Source organism: Manis javanica, chromosome 4 (assembly GCF_040802235.1).
Source record: "Manis javanica isolate MJ-LG chromosome 4, MJ_LKY, whole genome shotgun sequence".
In the NCBI taxonomy this organism is placed as follows: domain Eukaryota; kingdom Metazoa; phylum Chordata; class Mammalia; order Pholidota; family Manidae; genus Manis; species Manis javanica.
Window position 1 is genome coordinate 12,127,813 of NC_133159.1, and position 20,896 is coordinate 12,148,708.

Below are 20,896 nucleotides of genomic sequence, written 5' to 3' on the forward strand. Positions count from 1 at the left end.
GATTCAGGTTTGGGTTTTTGTTTTGTTTTTTTACAAGACTTCGTGAGTACTGTGCACCCTTCCATTAATGCCTGGGTATCTCTTCTTTGTGCTTTGGCATTCCCTGGTGCTCAATGGCAAAATCCAGGCATTCAAGAGAGGTTGCACAGTGGTGATTGTCCCATCCTGTCACTTCTTCGTGTATCAACTGGAATTCTTTTCTAATGAGGCATTTTCTCTCCTTATTATTGATACCCAGTGGTGTGGTTCATTCAGGAAAGTATTTTTTTAAATTAGCATTTTAAGATTTTACATTTTACTTTTGAATGACTCCCATAGTGAAAAGTCTTCTGCCTACTTCTGGCTCAGACACTTCCCTTGCCCCCTAGAGGCCAACAATATGACCAGTTTCCTAAGTGACCTTCCAGGCTTATTTTATACACCCAATTACATGCACACACTTCCCTGCCCCGCCCCCTTTTCCATACAGTCTTGGTGGAATTCCTCTGCAGTTCTTGACTCTTCACCTAACAGTTATAACCAGAATGTGGTTCCCTTTCAGGCTCTAGAAAGCTTCCGCATGTTTTTGGCTACAGAGTATTCCATCGAGTGTACCATATTCCATCCAATGTACCATATTTTATTTAATAGCAGTCTCCCTTTACTGCACATTTAGGTTTTCAGCACTATTTCTTACATGAGCAATGCTGCAGTGGATCACCTTACACACAGGTCATTTTCCTTGTGTTGGGGCATATCCCTAGGATAAAGGCTCAGAGGTGGAGTTGGTTAGTCAAAGGGCCTATCCATTTCTAATTTTCAGAGTTTTTCCTAAGTGTCCTCTGTTGGCATTACACCCACTTACCCCACCACTGGCAGCATAGGGGAAAGCCTGTTTCTCCATAGCCTCACCTACACTGTGTATTATGTGACTTTTTTTTGTCAATCTGATAGTGGCATCCCACCATGGCATCCTGGTGTGGTTTTTGTTTACACTTGGGAGCCCCCCTCCTATCCCACCCCCTTCTTGTGTTCTCTCACCAGAGACCTGCTGCAGCTGGGAGGGGAGCTGGCCCGGACCTCAAGAGCTGTCCAGGAGGCAGGCCTGGAGCTGAGCGCAGGCCTGCAGCTGGCCGAGAGTCGGGCTGAGGCAGCGCTGGAGAAGCAGGCCCTGCTGCAGGCCCAGCTGGAGGAGCAGCTGCGGGACAAGGCTCTCCAGGAGAAGGACTTGGCCCAGCTGCAGGTGCAGAGCAATCTGGACAAGGCCAACCTCAGTGCCAGGTGTGTTCCGGTGGGCCTCATGCATGGCAGGCTTCCCTGCAGAGTGTGCCCTTGAAGGTGTGGAGAGTTGGGGGTGTCTTTTCACGCAGGGATGGGCCCTTCCCCTGTGTGAGCTCAGCGAATCTTCCCAGGTACCCCATTTGGCAGAGGAGAAGGCTGAGGTTCAGAGGGCTCTTGCCTTGGGCACTTCATGAGCAGTTTACCCTCTGGTGCTAGAACTTCCACTCCTAGCTCCTGCAACCCGGACAAGTCCCAGAGTGCTTTCCCATGAGACTGAGTGGGTGGCAGCCTCATTCTCCTTTTACAGATGAGGTGTTGGAAGTCCTAAGAAGAGAAGGGACTTGCTCAAGGTCACACAGCTAGGGAGGTGGATCCCTCAGGTTTGAGGAAGCATGAATGACACAGAGGTGGTAGGTTTGAGGAGAAGCTGGGGTGGGTCTCCATTCACCTCTTTTGCTCCCCACCTCTAGAGTGACAGAGCTGTCCCTGACAGTGGAACAGCTTCAGAACCAGAACTTGGAGAAGGATCGGGTCAACACAGCCCTCACTGAGAAGCTTGATGTGAGATGCAGCCACCATGAGATGTGGCAGGGCAGGATGGGGGTACCAGATCCATGGATATAGGCTGAGGGCTAGGTTGCTTGGGCCACCCCTGAGCATCCCACTCGGTCTCGGTTCACCCCTCATTAATTGAGCACCTAGTGTGTGCTGGGCTTAGTGATAAGCATTCACCTCTTTATCCCATTCATCCTCTCAGCAGCCCTGTAGCATGATCCCCATTATACAGATGAGGACACTGAGGCCCAATGGGAAACACTTGTCCAGAGTCTCAGCCATTACATAAGCTGTGGAGTCAGGACTTGAACTCATGCTTGTGCCCTGCTAGCCTAGGGCTCTTTTTCTTGGAAATCAGCTGCTTTTCCCTCAGATTAACACTCCTCAAGGGCACTGCTGGAGCTTGTGTATGGGGTCTGGCCTGGGTTCTTTGTCCAGCTCTTCTCCTCCAAAAGGCTGTGTGATCCAGGGCAAGACAGTGCACTTCTCTGGGCCTATTCTGTTTCCTGAGGGCACTGGGGCTCTGTGGTGTCTACCAAGAAGCTGGCCTATGGCCATGCCCTTAGAGGCCACCTGATTGAGGGGGCAGGGAGGGAGATGAAGGTGGAGTTTCAGACTAGGGCAGAAACCCCGACCACCCTTTCTTTGTCGTCACTTCAGGAATCCCTGCGGCTCCGGGAACAGGTGGCCCTGGAGACAGAGGATGGAGAGGGGCTGCAGCAGACCCTGAGGGACCTGGCGCAGGTGTGAGGTGGGAGGGAGCTGGGAGATACCAGAAGGGGTGGGAGCCCTGGGGACCCAGGCCGCGGTGCAGCACTGCTGCTAGCTGGGCGGGCCTCTGCCCGGGCGCGTCTAGTGTAAGAGGTGAGGCACTTTGCAGGCCCATCTGTGGAAATGAGAACCGTTGAATGATGTCTTAGCAGTTAAAGGGAGACTTTCCACGGCTGGCTGAGGGCTGTGAGCGAGTGGCCGGCGCAGGGAAGGATCTTAGAATGCTGCAGTTTGGGAGGAAGCTGGATACGGGGACGTCACAGCCTCACTGCCTAGCTAGGGCTTTTCCCAACCAACTCCGAGGCTTGCCTCCTCCTCCTGCCTCTACCTCACCCTCAGGCCGTCCTGTCAGACGTGGAGAGCGGTGTGCAGCTCAGCGGCTCCGAGCGCACTGCAGACACGTCGGACGGCAGCCTGCGGGGGCTCTCCGGTACCCGGACCCCGTCCCCTCCCCGGCGCTCCTCGCCCGGCCGCGGGCGTTCCCCGCGTCGAGGCCCATCCCCGGCCTGCTCCGACTCCTCCACTCTCGCCCTGATCCACTCAGCCCTGCACAAACGCCAGCTGCAGATCCAGGTGGGCGGGGGCTTGAGCATCCTTGGGCGGAACCGGAGCTCTGGGGGAGGAGCCTGAGCACCCCGGGGGCAAATGAGAGAACCAGGCCTGGACCCTTGGAAGTGGCTGAGAGCTCAAAGGCCGAAAGCGCCCACAGTGGGAGGCGCTAGGGTGGCTGAGGAGGGAGGAGCCTGGGGCGGAGCTAGGGTTCTGGTAGAATCCGAGATGAGGTTCCCTGACTGGCAGCCAGGATCCTGGCAAAGGCCTTGGGAGGAGGAGTCTGCCTAGGATCCGAGGCGCTGGGGAACTAGGGGCAGAGAGAAGCCTGGAAGTAGTCAGGTGCAGAGGGAAGGAGTGGGAGCTCTGGGAGAGGAAGGAGTGTGCTTGGTTTGTGTGGCATCATGGAGTTTAGGTCCCAGCTCTTGGGAACCCCAGGGAGATGATGGAGGCTCAGAGCCCTGGAAGAGGCCTTAGAAGGGCGGTGAGGGCACAGTGAGGGAGAGTGGATAGTCTGGGGGCCTTCGTCCCCCTCTCCGGCCCGGGCCTGGGCCACAGAAGGCTGGTACACATCCTGGAACCGCAGAGTAGGGGGCACAGGGAGATCCCTAGGGCTCCCCCAGACTCAGTGATGCCCGTGCCACAGGACATGCGTGGGCGCTATGAGGCCAGCCAGGACCTCCTGGGCACCCTGCGGAAGCAGCTTAGTGACAGCGAGGGTGAGCGCCGTGCCCTAGAGCAACAGCTACAGCGTCTGCGGGACAAGACGGATGCGGCCATCCAGGCCCAGGAGGATGCCCAGCACGAAGCCCAGCGTCTGCGAAGTGCCATTGACCTCCTGAACAGGTGCCTGGGAGGCTGGCAGGGGGGCCTGGAGAATAAATTTGTGTCTGGGCCTAATGCCAGCTCAAACCTATAACCCTGTGGATTTGCAGTAATAAGGTTAAGACTTCCCATCAAACTCATTCAGCCATTGTGTGTGTCTGTTAAAATTTAAATTAATTAAAATTGTTAAAAAGTAAAAATTCAGTCTGTCACTTGCATTAGCCAAATTTCAAGGGCTTGATGGCCACATACGGCCGTAGAACATTTCCACCATCTCAGAGAGTTCTGTCTCTAAGGACTCAGTTCCTTAGAGATTTTGGAGACAAGAAATTAGTCACTTTTAGTTGCCTGCTTGTTCTTGACTTTCTATTGGTGGTTTTTGGTTTTTCTCTCTGTAAATGCACCCGTATAATAAAAAGTTTCAAAAAATGAGGGGAAATAGAAAGGAGGGACCGCCTGACAGCCTCACCTGCCCATCCTACCCCGTTAATGCACTGATTTTGCTTCCCATGCTGTTGCCTGGCAGTGAAGTGGCAAGTGTTTCCTGTACACCTATGGGCGAGGCTCATTGCCAAGTCCTTTGCATGTATTCTCTCAATTAGTCTTCCCATCAAACTCATTCAGTTTGGAACTGTTACTGTCCAAGCTCACACAGTAATGTGGCAGGGGTCGATCGGAATTAGAATTCAGACCCATCTGGTAGCACAAGCAGTGCTTCCCATGCCTTGGAGGGGGAAGGGCTTTTTATATAGCTGTGCTCACAGCAAGCTTTCTCGTCTTGCACTCTGCCATTTTTACTTAATATCCTGTTGCATGCTTTTCCCCCTGGCTGCCAGCCTTTGTATCTTGTATCCTTACGTGCCACCACTTTGAGTGAAGAGGGGAGGCAGTGAAGGGTATGACAGTGATCAGCCATAACCTGAGCCAGAAGCCCTGCTGCTTGGAAGGAGGTGTTACAGATACCCCCCCCCTCCCACTGCTTGTGGCTGCAGAATTCAGGACAGTGGCAAGCTCTGCAAATCTTCAGAGTTCCCGGTTGTTGCCTTCTCCCTCCCCTGCCCTGGCTACCATGTGCTGCTGGCCTGTGTAGCAGGAAGCTATGGCACCTGGACAGACTCAGCTTTACTGGGCCTCCCAGAGCAGGGGAGCGTAGGATGCTGTAGGGGGCGTTTCCTGGTCATATGGACTTGTAGAGGTGGCTGCAAGAGAGCCTGTTTCCCAGGAGCCTAGCCCGGCCTCTTTAGCCTGGTGGGATGGTTGGAAATAATCCAGTGCTTCCATCCAGTTGACTGGGCCTCCAGGTGGGCAGGGTGGCGGTGAAGGGAGCTGGGAAGAGTCAGTTCCAGGGAGATGTGGATGGAATAAATGGGCCACGGGCAGACAGGGAAGGCTTCCTAGAGGCAGGAGCCATAGAGGATGTGGCTTGTGGTTAGGACAGAGCATGGCTGGCTGAGCAGGGGCAGCCCTAGCATCCTCTTCAACTCTCCTTCTCTTCGTCTTACAGTGAGAAGGACAGCCTGGCCCAAGGCCTGCAGGCGGCGCAGCAGCAGGCCGAGGAGCTGCGGCAGGAACGGGAAAAGCTGCAGGTGACTCAGGAGGAGCTGCGGCGGCAGCGAGACCGGCTGGAGGAAGAGCGGGAGGACACAGCGCAGGATGGTGCCCAGACACGCAGGGAGCTGGAGCGCAGGCAAGTAGCTTCTGGCCTCCCCTCCAGAGCCACTCCCATGGACCTTGTGGCTCCCAACAGTGTCCCTGGGGGCTAGGGAGTGCCGGACACCTCCCGTGTCCTGGGCTTCCTACCATCCTTACAGCACCCCTCTAACATAGGGTCTTCTGACCAGCCCCGTTTTGGGAAACTGAGGCTCAGGAAGGTATGGTTACTTACCTAGGATCAGAGAACTGGTAGGAAGTAGAGTGTGGATGATAATAACAACAATAATTAAAATAACAGTAATATTAATATTATTTTTAAAATTTAAAGTTACAGTAAAATATTAATACTAATATTACTAAGTTCCAGATATCATATTAAACACTGAGATTCTCTTATTCAACCCTTGTGTTAACTTTGATGTAGGAGCTATCATCTCCATTTAATGGATGATGAGACTGAGGCACAGAGAGGTCATGTAACTTGCCCAGGATCACACAATTATTCAGTAGAAAAACTCAGATTTGAACCCAAGTTTTGCCCTTCAGAGTTAACCTCCTAACCTCTCTGCTGTTTGTTTTCCTGACACATAAGTAACAGTGATGTTTAGCACATTGAGGTAGTGTACACTATTCTTGTTTCTGAAGGCCCTTGGGGAGATATGTCAGGCACTGTTGTAAATGCTTCATATACAACAGGTCATGTATCCTTATACCAGCTTCCTGAGGCAGGTGTTAGCCCATTTTGCAGATGTGAAAACCGAGGCCCAGAGTCACAGAGCCAGAAGGCAGTGGGCATGGCTGTCCTTGTGAGTGAGGCTCTTGCCTCCAGGGCTCCTGCCTCAGGCCTGGCCCCTGCCTGCTTCAGCATTGTCTGGCTGCAGGGGACTCTGCAGGGCAGAGAAGTGACATGGGGCACCCACCCACCCTCTGTCCCACAGCCATAGACAACTAGAGCAGCTGGAAGTGAAGCGCTCAGGGTTGGCGAAGGAGCTGGTGGAGGTGAGGGAGGCCCTGAGCTGTGCCACACTGCAGCGGGACATGCTGCTGGCTGAGAAGGCTGAGGTGGCCGAGGCGCTGACCAAGGTGGGTCCCCGTTTGCACACAGCCACAAGGAAACCTCTACCCTCAGCCCTAGGCCTTCTCACTCTGGCCACAGGCTGACCCCTATTTCAGGCGGACCTCTGACCCTGGTCACAGACTGGTCCCTTCCTTCTGGACTCAGGCTGACCTTTGACCCAGACCACAGACTGACCTCCAAACCCAGCCATAAGTGAATCAACCTTTATTAGTGGTCATATCCCCACTTTCCCAGGTACTTCTGGGGGTTCACTCTGTCCCGTCTCTGGACACAGGTCCTGGGGTCTGTGAGATTCAGGGACACAGTCTTTGGTGGGTGCCTGCCCCACTCCCTATAGTCTGGTCCCTGAGAAGTGTCGTCCCTAGACCCCACTCTAGGGGCCCTCTCATGTCTGCCCAGCCCTGCAGTGTATTCTTGCATAGCTCTGTTGTGTGACGTCTTCTAAGCAGCTCTGTAGGCAGTAGGCCTTCTGTGCGATGGTTTCTGGGCCATGTTGTGTCTTCCCCGTTACCCCACCCATCCTGTCTCTCTGTGCCTCTTACTTCTCCCCAACCTCCTATCTCTTCCATCTCTCTGCCCATCTCTTCTTATCTCTCTGTGTCTCTTCACATCTTTCCTGGTCTTTCCCCAACCCTTTCCTTCTCCATCTCTCTCTGCCTACTGTCTATGGCCGCCCTGCCCTGACCCTGTAGGCTGAGGCTGGCCGCGTGGAGCTCGAGCTCTCAATGACCAAGCTGAGGGCAGAGGAGGCCTCTCTGCGGGACTCCTTGTCCAAGCTGAGCGCCCTCAACGAGAGCCTTGCCCAGGACAAGCTGGGTCTGAACCGTCTTGTCGCCCAGGTACGCCGTGCCAGCAGGCCCGTCTGCCTCACCCAACAGTCCTCCCCACTCGGAGACCCCACTGAGGGGTCCCTGGTCCAGCCTCGGCCCACACCCCACGCCCTGCCTGGCTGCACATCTCCCTGGACACCCCTGCCTGCCCCTGTGCCTGTCTGTTTGGGTCCCTGCCACTCCTTATGCCCCTGTCATTCATTCTGTCTCTGACTCTGTCTTCTCTCTCATGCTATGACAGAAAAGAAGTTCCATGGCCCTCCTCTCTTCTCCACCCTCCCCCGTAGCCACACGCCCACATGCGCCACCTGTTGTCCCCAGGGAGCCCCCTCTGGGCTGGCTGTGATGGGTGGGTGGGTGGGACCCCTTCCCGGTGGAGGGACTTGGCTGATCTGCTCCTTTACCTGCGCCCGGGCCCTGAAGCTGGAAGAGGAGAAGGCGGCCCTGCTGGGCCGGCAGCGGCAGGTGGAGCAGGAGGCCAGCTGGGCCCGGGAGGAGCAGGAGCGGCTGGAGCAGCTGCAGCTGGAGCGGGAGGTGGAGCGGCAGGGCCTAGAGGGCTCCCTGCGGGTGGCCGAGCATGCCCGGGAAGCCCTGGAGCACCAGCTCCCCACGCTGCGTCAGGAGCGCTGCCGGCTGCAGGAGCAGCTGGCCCAGGTGGGTGTAGGGGAGTGGGGTCAGCTGGGGAAAGGGTCCTGCATCCTGTCCTGGGGTAATTCACAGGCTCAGGAGCCTGATTCTGAGTTTAAATCCAGCCCCACCACTGCTAACTGGGAACTTTGGGCAAGCTACCCAAATGCCCCATGCTTCTGTCCCCCTATCAGTAATGGGTTAATAGCTCTTATCACAAAGGGTTGTTCTGAAGAGTACATCTGTATAAGCATTCAGCCGAGATGAATTACCAGTCCTTAAAGATGAAAGATATGATGATAGGTAGAGACTTTAAGGATTGGGATCTTAGCCTCTTTGGGACATAGCTGGAATGAACCTTAGGGTTTCAGGATCCAGGCATCTGTCTTGGAGAGCCTGAGTTCCTGGGAGGGATCTGGGATCTCTAGGGAATGGCCCACAGGACACGGACGGCAGCAGCACTCCAGGCCCCCCTCCCACTCTGAGACCTGCCAGCAGCTCTCCTTCGGTCTCATTATATATTCAAATTCTCTGAAAGATGTGAGGTACAGAAAGGGGTCTGTTACTATCCAAACTGAGTGAAGACCCTCAGTTTTGCACATCTGTGCATTGCAAGTCCAGAGAAGGCTGTAATATTTCCAAGTACACACAGCATCTCACGGTAGAGCCTGGGCTTGAACCTGGATCTCCTGCCTGCCAGGCCAGGGCTGGTTCAGACTCAGGGTTGGGGCACCTCAGGATGAGCAGTGTGGGAGATTCTGGGACAGTGCTCACAGTGCCTGGGTGGGGGCCAGCTCTCCCGGCAGCTGAGTGGGCGGGAGCAGGAGCTGGAGCAGGCACGGCGGGAGACCCAACGCCAGGTAGAGGCCCTGGAGCGCGCGGCCCGGGAGAAGGAGGCACTGGCCAAGGAGCGGGCTGGCCTGGCTGTGCAGCTGGTGGCAGCTGAGCGGGAAGGCCGGACCCTTTCAGAGGAGGCCACACGCCTGCGGTAAGGCCTTGGGCTCTGCCAAGCCCACCCTGGGGGGGTCTGCCTGGGACCACACCATGACCAGCCACCCCTTGGCATCAGCCCACAAGAGCAGTTACTTAGGAGCTGGGCTTGTCACACCTCCTTAACTGTAGCTCAGGCTTCCCCAGGGAGCATGGGCCCAGCTGGGCAGGTAGACTGGCACCTGGCCAACGGCCGGCCACACCCTGGGATCTGCGTTGTCCTGGGGCCTGGGACGCTGAGTCCCGGGGCCTCAGGGATTGTGTGTGCTGCAGTGTGGAGAAGGCAGCCCTGGAGAGCAGCCTGTTTGAAGTGCAGAGGCAGCTCACCCAGCTCGAGGCCCGCCAGGAGCAGCTGGAAGCTGATGGGCAGGCCCTGCTGCTGGCCAAGGAGACCCTGACTGGTATGGGGGCTGGGGAATGGGAGATGGGGGTGGGGAACACCAAGCTCCAGCCCAGACTCTAACCTGTGGAGTTTTGGGGTCTCACAGAGTCAGGAGCACTGGCTTTGGAGTCTGGCTGACCTGGGTGCCAATCCTGTTGCTGCCACTTAGATTGGGCAAGGCCCCTGTCCTTCTCTGGGCCACAGATTTCTCATTTGACCATTGGAGGCAATAATGCCCACCTTGTTAGGGGTGTTGCTAGGATGAGGTGAGAAACACGAAGGCCTTGGCACAGAGCCTGGCTCAGCTAACAGTGGCTGCTGTTTACTGTTATCAGGGTGCTTAGGGAGTTCACAGTTCTCTGCAGAGCCATTGGCTGCTTCCCTGAAGATTCTCTGGGCCCCACAGTCCCCCCCATTTCTCTCCACATTTCCCACCTAGTCTCTGAACTCAGGGGTTCTTCTCAATCAACAGTCATTTACTAAGCACTCATTTGGCCATGAAAATTAATTTTCCTGTCCACGTCCACCTGAGCCCAACAGACCCAGGAAGGGAAATGCTGACAGTCTCTGGTGGGCTTCCAGCCCCGGAGATGGTTCTTAGATTCTCCACAGTGGGGCTGTCCTCCCCATGGTCACCTTCCTTGGTGCTGACGGGTAATAGTCCACCAAGCATGTTTACGGCACTGTCGCTAGAGGAGATGCCTTATGGAAAGCTGAGCAGCCTTGGGAAATTACCTGTCTCCTCTGAGCCTCCATGTCCTCATCTGTGAATTGGGGATAAGCTAAGCTATCTAGGGGTGTTATGAGGCTGTGATGAGATTAGGTCAGTCACATGCTCAGCCCATGGTAAGCACTTAATCAGTAAAAGGGGTTGGTTGGTACATTTTTGCTATCTTCTCCATTTGGGGGACCCTCCTCATCAGTCATTTCATCCCTTTGATGCCATTCCAGGGAGAGAGGGAGTGGGAGAGGGGCAGTGGGTCCATGCAGCACATGAGGAAACTGAGGCCCTGAGAGGGCAAGACACTTCTGCAAGGGAACCTGGCCTAGATACCTGCTGGACCACCTCTCTCTTGGGTTTGCCCACGTGGCTCACCTGGCCTGAGTCTGCTGGCCCATGGGAGGTTCTGACTCAAGCCCATCCTTTCCTCCCATGTGCAGGGGAGCTGGCAGGGCTGCGGCAGCAGATGACAACTACAGAGGAGAAGGTGGCTTTGGACAAGGAGCTGATGGCCCAGAAACTGATGCAGGCTGAGCGGGAGGCCCAGGCCTCTCTGCGGGAGCAGCGGGCAGCCCACGAGGAAGACTTGCAGCGACTCCAGCAAGAGAAGGTTCGGGCAGCTGGGTCAGCGTGGGTGGGACTCTGAACTACTATTTCCTTTGTGACCTCAAGCAAGTCTTCTTTCTCACTGCCTCAGTCTCCAAACTTCATCTCTGTTCTGGAGGTCCTGGGGGCAACTGAGAGGATCCATCAGGGACTCCTTATCAAGTGTGCAGATTTCCAGGCCCCAAACCTGGTACAACCCTGGTGATCCTGATGCAGGAGGTCCACAACCACATTTGGGAAATGCTGACCTAACACAGAATAAGAAGGCACTTCCATTTGCTAAGAAGTACTGTTTGCATATGAAAGATCACTCTGGGACCTGAGCACAGAGAGGGACAAGGGGCTGGGTGTCTAGAAGATGGGACAGAGCTGTTTAAGAAGAACACTGGCTCTGGAGTTATCTGGGTTTGGACCTGATCTTGGCCACCTACAGTTATGTTACCTAAAGTCTCTGTGCCTTCATTTCCCCATCTGTAACAGTGGGGATAGGGACAATATAGGGTATTGTGAGGATAAGATAAAAATAATCCAGTGCCTGGACTTTGTGGATGCTCCATTAACGCTGGTTGTTATTATTATGATGGCACGGAGATGCTCTCCAGAGCAGGCCTCTGGAGGGGGACCCAAGTCACCCACTTAATGCTGCCTCCACCAAGGTTTACGCTGTTGCTCCAGGGGGCGCCATTCACGCCGCAGTCCTCTTGGATTTGGGGAAATAGCATCACTTCTCCAGCAGGTGGCAGCAAAGCACTTGAAGAAGGGGCTCTTCTGTTTATTTCACGATGTTGCTAGGGACCTGGTGCTGGGTCCAGGTTCCTCCTTCAGGCCCCAGGGGGGCCCTTTTTTGCCTGTGCGATTTACCCACCCATCCAGCCCCCAGGAAGCCAAACTCCTGTGCTCTCCCTCACTCGCAACTTGACCTGCTGATTTCACCAAATCTGCACTCTTCTTTCCAGCTCCTGGGCCACCCCCAGGCCACAGACCCCCTTCATTCCTCAAGCTGACCCACCTCCCTTCTACCCCAAGCCCCAATCCTGATCCCTCATCTGAAATTCAGATTGCCCCTTGTCATCCTGGCATGAGGCTCTCTGTGATGCAGCTGTGCTTGATGAGGCCCACCCCTCCCTACAGCCCGCAAGGCCTGGTCTGGCCTGCTGCTGCCAGAGGCTCTGGCCCGTCGCTCACCATGTGACATAGTCCAGGCTCCAGCGACCTTAAGTGGGATGGTTTCCTGTACGTCATGTTTCCTTGTTCTTCAGGCTGCTTCTGGGGCTGCGCTCTGGGCCTGGGATTCATTTTCACTTCTCTCTTTACCTGACTCACTGCTGCTTGTTGCTTCTCCAAGAAATGTTCTCTGACCCCCAGGCCAGGCTGCTGTGCTCCTTGGGGGCTTGCACAGCCCTGGCATGTCCCTGTCTCAGCCCTTACCACCCACCCTACCTGGTGGTTACCTGGTCACTCGCCCTGTCTCTCAGGGTCTGGGCCCCAAGCAGCGCTTGCTGCCCTGAGGTTGGTGAGGGGCTGCCTGGACCCAGCCTCGTGGGTCACACCTGCCTGTGCCTGGCCCCCAGGAGGCAGCATGGCGGGAGCTGGAGGCAGAGCGGACCCAGCTGCAGAGCCAGCTGCACCGGGAGCGGGAGGAGCTGTTGGCCCGGCTGGAGGCCGAGAAGGAGGAGCTGAGTGAGGAGATCGCTGCCCTGCAGCAGGAGCGTGACGAGGGCCTCCTCCTGGCTGAGAGCGAGAAGCAGCAGGTTGGTGAGCCCTGGCATGGCCTCCACTGCTGCCCGAGGAGTGGTCTGGGGCTGGTCCATGCTCAGCCACCCAGCAGTTAGAGTCCCTCTCTGGGCCTCAGTTTCCTCACCTGCAGGTTGGGGGAATTCAAGTGGTGTTTGTGAAGCATCATCACTGAGCCCATGTTCAGCCAGCCATGCCTGCCTGGCACACAGTGGGAACTTGCCGAGTGGCAGCCATCATTGCGACACCGTGAGCACTGGTTTCAGGAAAGCTGACCCCTGTTCACCAATCCCTCCTCCTCCTCCAGGCTCAGCATGGCATCCCCGTGACTGCCTCTGAGCAGTCCCCACCGTGCCTGCATATATCAGCTGACCCTCCTCAAAAACTTGACTCCTGACTTCCCCTTAAAGTAATGGAGACAGGGCAGACTGTGTCGGTCTCCTCTCCTCACCAGCTGCGTCACCTGGGCAAGTCACTTTCCCTCTTTGAGCCTCAGTTTCCTCATCTTTCAAATGGGAATAATGAAGGGCCCTGCTTCAGGATTGCTGTGGCATGTTATTGAGGTTTATAAGTGTGTGCATGACCAGAATTATCATTACTGCTGTTGTATCCTTTTCTGGAGCTGCAGGGGTAGAGCCTGCACCTCTGCCCTGGGTCCACCTGTGGTGATCCAGTTAAGGCTCAAGCCTCCAGTGGACACATTTCCCAGGGCAGGATGGGGGAAGGCCAGAACATGCCTCAAGACCGACCAGCCCCTGAAGCCCGTGCTTCCTGTCTCTGCCTAGGCCCTGTCCCTGAAGGAATCTGAGAAAACAGCGCTGTCAGAGAAGCTGATGGGTACCCAGCACAGCCTGGCCACCATCTCCCTGGAGATGGAGCGACAGAAGAGAGATGCTCAGAGCCGGCAGGAGCAGGACCGGGTAGGGCAGGCTGGCAGGTGGGCCTCCACTGGAGCCAGGAGGCACAGCTCTGCTTGGAGGAGCCTCCTGTCTGAGGGGGAGGCATGGCTGTGCCCAGGGGAAGCTGCCAGCCTACAGGGGGAGCTTCAGATCATCCTTGGCAGTCCCCATCTGAGGGAGGTGGCACAGCTCTGCCCCGGTAAACCCCTTAGTCTGAGGGAGTGACTGGCTATGTGGACGGCACTCAGTAGGCATGGAGGGACCAGCAGGAGGTCTGGCAGGCTAGCAGGAAGGGCTGTGCTTAGAGCTGAAAGCAGCAGTTCAGCTGGCCCACTTCAGAGCAGCAGGGGCCAGGGTTGCAGCAGTGCCGAGTCTGAGGGGCCCGTCTGTCCTAGAGCACCGTGAACACCCTGACGTCTGAGCTGCGGGACCTACGGGCCCAGCTTGAGGAGGCTGCTACGGCCCATGCCCAGGAGGTGAAGAGGCTCCAAGAACAGGCCCGAGACCTGGGCAGGCAGCGGGAATCCTGTGTGCGTGAGGTGAGCTATCTGTCCCCAACTCTCTGAGCAGGGGCCCAGGAGAGTGTCAGATTTGTCCCTGCATTTGAGAACAAATGAACAGCCAACTTAGGAGGCAGCAAGCATTTATTAAGTACCTATTGTGTACATGTGAGACTAGGGGCACTCAAGGAGGGGCTGGTGGGATCCTGCTCTCTTAATGTTGTGTCTGTCCTTAGGACGATCCTGATTGAACACCATTTCAGGCCAAAACACCACTGGCCTCAGCATGCTTTGCCCCAAGTCATAGCTCAGGGCCGTGGTCTGAGTTGCTGCAGCGTAGTCAGGCAGGCGCCGGCGCCCACGGTCAGGGATATGAGGCTGGGCTGGTTTCCGCCCAGGCCCTGCTTGAACGGGGCCTGACTCTGTCCTGTGACAACCCACCATTCTCACAGGCAGAAGAGCTCCGGAGCCAGCTGCGCCTGCTGGAGGATGCCCGCGACGGGCTGCGGCGGGAGCTGCTGGAGGCCCAGCGCAAAGTGCGCGAGGGCCAGGATGGCCGCGAGGCCCAGCGCCAGGAGGCCGGCGAGCTACGGCGCAGCCTGGGCGAGGGTGCCAAGGAGCGCGAGGCCCTGCGGCGGTCCAACGAGGAGCTGCGGGGGGCCGTGAAGAAGGCTGAGAGCGAGCGGATCAGGTGGGGTGACTTGGGGGACCAGCCTGGAGTGCTTCACCAAGCCCTGTCCTTCACACTGAATCTCACCCCTGGAAGCCAACTTTTCCTCCACTGTTCTGGGGAAATTGCACAGATGGAGAGAGTCTGCCCTCAAACTGTATCCTGCCACTTGGGTCATTTTAAGTAATTTTCCTACTTGAAGGGGAATGGTGGCAGCAGGCAAGGTTGAGTCCAGACGCCAACCCCACCAGCTGGTGTCACCCTGGAGACAAGCCCCCTGCCGGAGTCACTGGTCTACCTATCTCAGGCGAGGGCCTGGCCCCCGGCCCTGGAGGGCTCAGCTCATAGGCCACATGGGCAAGTTGCACTTGGGGCACCAGAACCAGGCAAACTTTTTTTAAGCTCCCAGTAGTAAATACTTCCAGCTTTATGGGCCACACAGTCTCTGCTGCAATTATTCAACTCTGCCAAGAGCTAGCTGGACCCTTTCAGGAATTAAGGGAACAGACTTTTGTGTAGAGCCACGTGCTGTACTCTTCCCAGGACCTGGGGCTGTCGCTGACCTCTTCCCTCTGCACCTTCCAGCCTAAAGCTTGCCAATGAGGACAAGGAGCAGAAGCTGGTGCTCCTTGAGGAGGCACGGGTGGCTATGGGCAAGGAGGCTGGGGAGCTGCGGGCTGGGCTGCAGGAGGTGGAGCGCTCACGGCTGGAGGCTCGGAGGGAGCTGCAGGAGCTGCGGCGGCAGGTACCCTACTACCCAGCGCTACACCCGCCCCGGGCACTCGCTGGGTGCCCCTGGGCCAATGGCAACCCCTTCCTGGAGCTGAAGTTCTCCGTATGTAAAAGCAGAGTTTGAACTATAACAAGACTTCTTACTTAACCTTGGTATTAGTAGATGGACTCTGAGATGTCCTTGAATCCCTGAGACCATGTGTAATACTATGGATGTATACTTGCGCACACAGTGATATTTCTCCGAGGAGAGGGTCTGGAGCCCCTATTCAGTTGTCAGAGGAATCTGTGAACAACAAAAGGTGCAGATCCCGTGAACTAGAAAGAAGCTGGCAAACTTATTTTGTAAGTGCTCAGTAAACGTTTCTAGTTTTATGAGCCATACAGTCTGTTGCAGCTACTTACCTCCGCCCTGGTAGGACCGCCACCTCCATCCTAGAGGGCACATAACTGAGTGGACATGGGTTCCATTAAGACTTTGTTCATGGACACTGAAATTTGGATTTTTTTGTGTGTCAAAAAATATTGTTCTGTTGATTCTCTTTTAACCATTACAAAATTGAACAAATTTCAACTATTTAAAAATGTAAAAACATCTTTAGCTGAAGGCCTTATAGAAACAGGCAACTGGTAGAATTTGGCCTGTAGTTCACTGATCCCTGAACTAGATATCTCCAGACTCATCATCAACAGTAGACATTTAACAAGTGCCTGCTATATACTGGGCACTGCCCTGGACACTGCAGATGCAAGTTTTCCCACTTCAGAAGAGGAAACAGCTCCATTTGGCTCCTGGGCGCTGCCTCACCCAGAGATGTCACAGCCAGAATAATAAATCCTGTCTACCTCCCACCAGTGCCTCTTTACCCAGACCCTTTCCGGTTGGGCTGAAGTCCTGGGGAACCACAGGAGTCCCTGAAAGGAACTTACTCTTGTGTGCCAGGCTCTTGCTGGGTGCGTTGCATGTTACAGCATGATCTCATGTTCCCCTCACTATAACACTGTGGGTAGGTAGGCCTTACCAACCCCACCAACCCCACCTGCTTCTCTGGAGAAATAGGGCCCTAGAACACACTTTTGCATTCCACTTGTCTGACATCAAAACCCAGTGTGTTGCTTGTGGGCTGTGTGACTTTGGACAAGTCACCTTACCTCTATGAGCTTCAGTTTTCTTATCTATTAAACAGGGATAATGTTAGTACCTATCCCATATAGAATTGTGTGAAGATTAAATGAGTTCATTCAATTGAAGTGCTTAGAACAGGTAGACACTAAGTATTCCATAGAACTTAGGCATTACCTTAGAGGTGAAAGGTGCCCAGAGAGCTGTGGGTCCTGCCCCACAGAACTCCTCTTCTGATAGGGGTCCAGCCCTCCTCCTCCCATTCCCCATGATAGGTAGTTTTGATTAGGGGTAAAATGAATAATTGGTGCCCAGGTGTACCAAGTAGAGCTCAGACAAGTTATCTGGAGCAGGCTTCCAGTGATCTGGGGGTGGCGCTCGATGTATATGTCCTTAGAGCAGTGGGTCCTAAGTGCCCCCTGTGCAGGCCTTGTCTGGGGCAGAACTGAACAGGTACTCGCCACCCTGGACTAGATGGGGCTGTGAGTGCTGAGAACGAGTCCTAGGTCCCACCTGTGTCTTTTCTTTCTTACAGATGAAGATGCTAGAAAGTGAGAATACCAGGCTGGGCCGCGAGTTGGTGGAGCTGCAGGGCCGCCTGGCAGTGGGGGAACGGGTGGAAAAGGAGGGCCGGCGGGAGGCCCTGGGCCTACGACAGAAGCTGCTGAAGGGCGAGGCCAGCATGGAGGCCTTGCGGCAGGAGGTAACTAAGCAGGTGGGTGGGCTGCATGAACTTGGGAGGGTCCTAGGAGGCAGTTGGGCTGCCCTGTACCTCTGTCCTCCCTCCAGTGGAAGCAGGTAGGGACTCCAATAATGGAGCCATTCTTCAAGACCACTTCCGAAGACTTGTCCCTGTCCCCCACTCCTTGAGATTCTTCCCCAAGTATAATAGTCGTAGTTGACAACTGTTAAGAACTATGTAGCAGGGTCAGGGTCAGGGTCAGGGAATCTCTAGACAACCCTGTTTGATTTTCCAGGTGCCTCATGATGTAGGTACACTTAGTCCCATTTTACAGAAAGAACCAGACACTGAGGCTCGGAGGGGTCAAGGGATCTACCCAAGGTCACACAACTGTCAGGTCTGACCCCAAAGCCTAAACTATTTCCACTCTGCTTTTCTGGCTGTTTCATTGTGGTAAATCTACTGTGACCTTTACTGAGTCACTCAACCACTCTGTGCTTCAGAGCACTTGTGGATAGGGGCTAGCACAACAGGGGATGTATAAAGAGCTCTGGCACAGGCCCTGGCATCCAGGTGGTGCTCAGAAAATGGTGGTTTCTGGTCAAACTGATGACCATGAGAGGTTGACTCATTCTTTAAACTAGAGGGCTCTGTGTGTTGTACGCACACACGAGATCACTCCCTTGGTAAATAATTTTTCAGTACATGCCCCATTGTGTGAATCTATTGTTAAACTAAAATTAAATATGCACAGAGAGGCATATAGCCTAGTGGTTAAGAGAACAGCCTTTGGAGCTAGAAGGCCTGGCTTTGGATCCTTGTTCTCAGTCTACTAGTTGCATGGCCTTGGGCAAGTTACCTAACTTACTCTAGTATCTCAGTTTCCTCATTTGTAAAATGGAGATGATTCATAGTGGTAATTAGAGTTGATTTTCGGGGGAGGGGGGGGAATTACTTAGTGCCTGGCACTGATAAGTCCTATGTTAGCTGTTAGGTTATTATTAATAACCTGTGTATATTATAAGGCATACACATGGTAGGAAGAGATAAATTGTTTACTCCCACACTCCGTGGATGTTCCTGCACATCCTGCTTGGGTGGAGACCACTAAAGAACCAGGTGTTCTCTCCAGTTTTAGGCGGGTGGGTTCCAGAGGGGCAGGGGGGCAGCGCATCGGGTTGGGGGGTGGCCTCGCTGACCCCCACCCCCCGGCGTCACCCGCCCCAGTTCCAGGGAGCCCAGCGGAAGCTGCAGGAGCAGGAGGGCGAGTTCCGGGCTCGCGAGCGAAGCCTGTTGGGCTCCCTGGAGGAGGCGCGCGGCGCCGAGAAGCAGCAGCTGGACCATGCCCGCAGCCTGGAGCTGAAGCTGGAAGGGGCGCGGGCGGAGGCTGCGGAGCTGGGGTTGCGGCTGAGCGCCGCCGAGGGCCGGGCGCAGGGCTTGGAGACGGAGCTGGCGCGCGTGGAGGCGCAGCGCCGCTCGGCTGAGGCCCAGCTGGGCGGCCTGCGCTCGGCCCTGCGCCGGGGTCTGGGTCTGGGCCGCTCGCCCAGCCCAGCCCCGCGGCCCCCGCCCGGCTTCCCGGCTGGCAGTGCTCCGGCGGGAGGTGAGCTGTGCGCCGCTGGGAAGGGGAGGCCGGTGGGTGCGCCTCGCGGAGTCCCCGCCCCGACGTCCCGTTCTGTTCCGCCTACGAGTCCGCAGTCGGCCCGCCGAGCTCCCACGACAGCAGGCTCAAGCCCCGCCCCTTCGCCGAGTCCCTCCCCCCCCGCCCGGACCCGCCCACCTGGGTCCCGCTCTCTCGTCGCTCTCTGTTCCTTTGGGGATCCCGCCCTTCGACTGTTCTCCGCACCGACCCCTCGCTGAGGCTCCGCCCCTTAGCTGCTCCTCGCTCCCTGGACGCTTTTTAAAGGGCGGGAGCAGTGCCGCTGCTTAATGCCCCTCTGTCCTGCCCAGCGGAGCTTCCACGCTCTGTAATTGGCCCCGCCCTCTCGCCTTCAACTCTGCGTCCTCTACAGTCTCCTCCCATCCCTAGTTCTACATCCCTCCTGCCAGACCTGTGACCCCGATATCCCCAGGCAGATAAATTTCAGAACTCCCAGCCCCACCTGCTCCCAAGGCCGGGTGGGTGATGCTGGGAAAACCAGCCCTGTGCTTCAGGGGGTGCTCACACTCCTTTAGGGAGCACTCAATTTGGCACAGCTTGGCACAATCTCATCTTGATTTATAGGGCCTAGAATAGAACCTGTGGAATCTTAGAACTGAGAAATTCACCGTGGAATATTGAGGAGTTCTCTCTTCAAATCCACAGATTTAGTCCCACGGTTACATTTATCAAGTTAACTCAGTATTTATTAGGCACCTACTCTGTGCGAAATACAATTTAAGTACTGGGGATGGAGTAGCACACTAAACTGACAAGCATTTCTGCTCCTACAGAGCTCTAGGCATAGGAGTAGCAGGGAGTAAATGTGGTATAGAAATGAAATACAGAATGTTTTGGGTGGTAGTAAGGGCTGGAAAATAGGTAAGGAAAAATAAGGAACATTGCTGGTGAGATTGTAAAATGATATGGCCTCTGTGGAAAATAGTTTGGCAGTTCCTCAAAAAGTTAAACTTAGAATTACCATATAACCCAACAGTTCCACCCCTAGGTATACACCAAAGAACTGAAAACGGGGACCCGAACAGATACTTGTACACCAGTGTTCACAGCAGCATTTTTCAAAATAACCAAAAAGTGGAAGCAACCAGTGTCCATTGACAGATGAATAGATAAACAAAAGGTGGTATGTCCATGCACAGGAATATTACTCAGCCTTAAAAAGGAATGGCATTCTGAAATATGCTACAACACGGGTGATGACATTATGCTAAATGAAACAAGCCAGTCACAAAAGGACAAGTGTGGTATGATTCCACTTACATGAAATATCCAGAACAGACAAATTAAAAAAGACAGAAAGCAGATTAGAGGTAACCAGTGGCTTGGGGGAGGAGAGAATTAGGAGTTATTTCTTAATGGTTTACAGGGTTTCTGCTTGAGGTTTTATTAGTTCTCTGGGCTGCTGTAACAAAGTACCATACAGTTAATATTTTAAACAACAGAAAGTTACTGTCTCACAGTCTGGAGGTTAGAAGTCCAAGATCAAGCTGTTGGCCCAGCCTCACTCCCTTGGAAGGTGCTAGGGAAGAATTTATTTCAGGCTTCCTGGCTTTGGGTAGTTCCATGGCTTATGGTGGCAGAACCCTAATCTTCACATGGCCTTCTCCTTGTGTGTGTGTCCAAATTTCCCCTTTTTATAAGAAAACCAGCCATATTGGCTTAGAGGCCTACCTTACTCCAGTATGACCTCATCTTAACTAACTACATCTGCAATAACCCTATTTCCAAATAAGGTCACACCCTGAGGTATGGGAGGGATTAAGACTTCAACATGAATTTTGGAGAGACACAATTCAACCCATAATAGGGGTGATGAAAAAGATGTGGAAACAGATATGATGATGGTCATTCACAACAGTGAATATAATGTCACTAAATTGTATACTTAAAGATGGTTAGAAAGGCATATTTTGTGTAATATATATTTTATCACAATAAAAATTTTTTAAAGATAAAAGCAAGGGTGGGGATAGGGGTGTTTGTGTGGGAGACGGAGCAAGCGTCACTGAGGAGGTGGGAGTTAAGAAGAATGGGTGGGAGGAGACTCCAGGA

The 20,896-nt window shown here is 54.7% G+C and overlaps 1 protein-coding gene across 9 annotated transcripts in view; it reads left to right on the plus strand.

The window, feature by feature from the left end:
* Positions 1-20,896, plus strand: part of CROCC (ciliary rootlet coiled-coil, rootletin) — a 47,005-nt gene that overhangs the window by 17,372 nt on the left and 8,737 nt on the right. For all 9 annotated transcript variants that reach the window (XM_073233273.1, XM_073233267.1, XM_073233268.1 and 6 more), the window contains 19 exons: positions 1,024-1,260; positions 1,731-1,821; positions 2,476-2,559; positions 2,926-3,159; positions 3,782-3,981; positions 5,465-5,647; positions 6,552-6,696; positions 7,384-7,530; positions 7,945-8,175; positions 8,943-9,136; positions 9,412-9,539; positions 10,682-10,851; positions 12,419-12,598; positions 13,367-13,501; positions 13,876-14,019; positions 14,433-14,671; positions 15,236-15,395; positions 17,041-17,208; positions 18,415-18,787. In XM_073233273.1, coding sequence (XP_073089374.1) covers positions 1,024-1,260; positions 1,731-1,821; positions 2,476-2,559; positions 2,926-3,159; positions 3,782-3,981; positions 5,465-5,647; positions 6,552-6,696; positions 7,384-7,530; positions 7,945-8,175; positions 8,943-9,136; positions 9,412-9,539; positions 10,682-10,851; positions 12,419-12,598; positions 13,367-13,501; positions 13,876-14,019; positions 14,433-14,671; positions 15,236-15,395; positions 17,041-17,208; positions 18,415-18,787 — 3,443 coding nt within the window. The remainder of the gene's footprint in view (positions 1-1,023; positions 1,261-1,730; positions 1,822-2,475; positions 2,560-2,925; positions 3,160-3,781; positions 3,982-5,464; positions 5,648-6,551; positions 6,697-7,383; positions 7,531-7,944; positions 8,176-8,942; positions 9,137-9,411; positions 9,540-10,681; positions 10,852-12,418; positions 12,599-13,366; positions 13,502-13,875; positions 14,020-14,432; positions 14,672-15,235; positions 15,396-17,040; positions 17,209-18,414; positions 18,788-20,896) is intronic.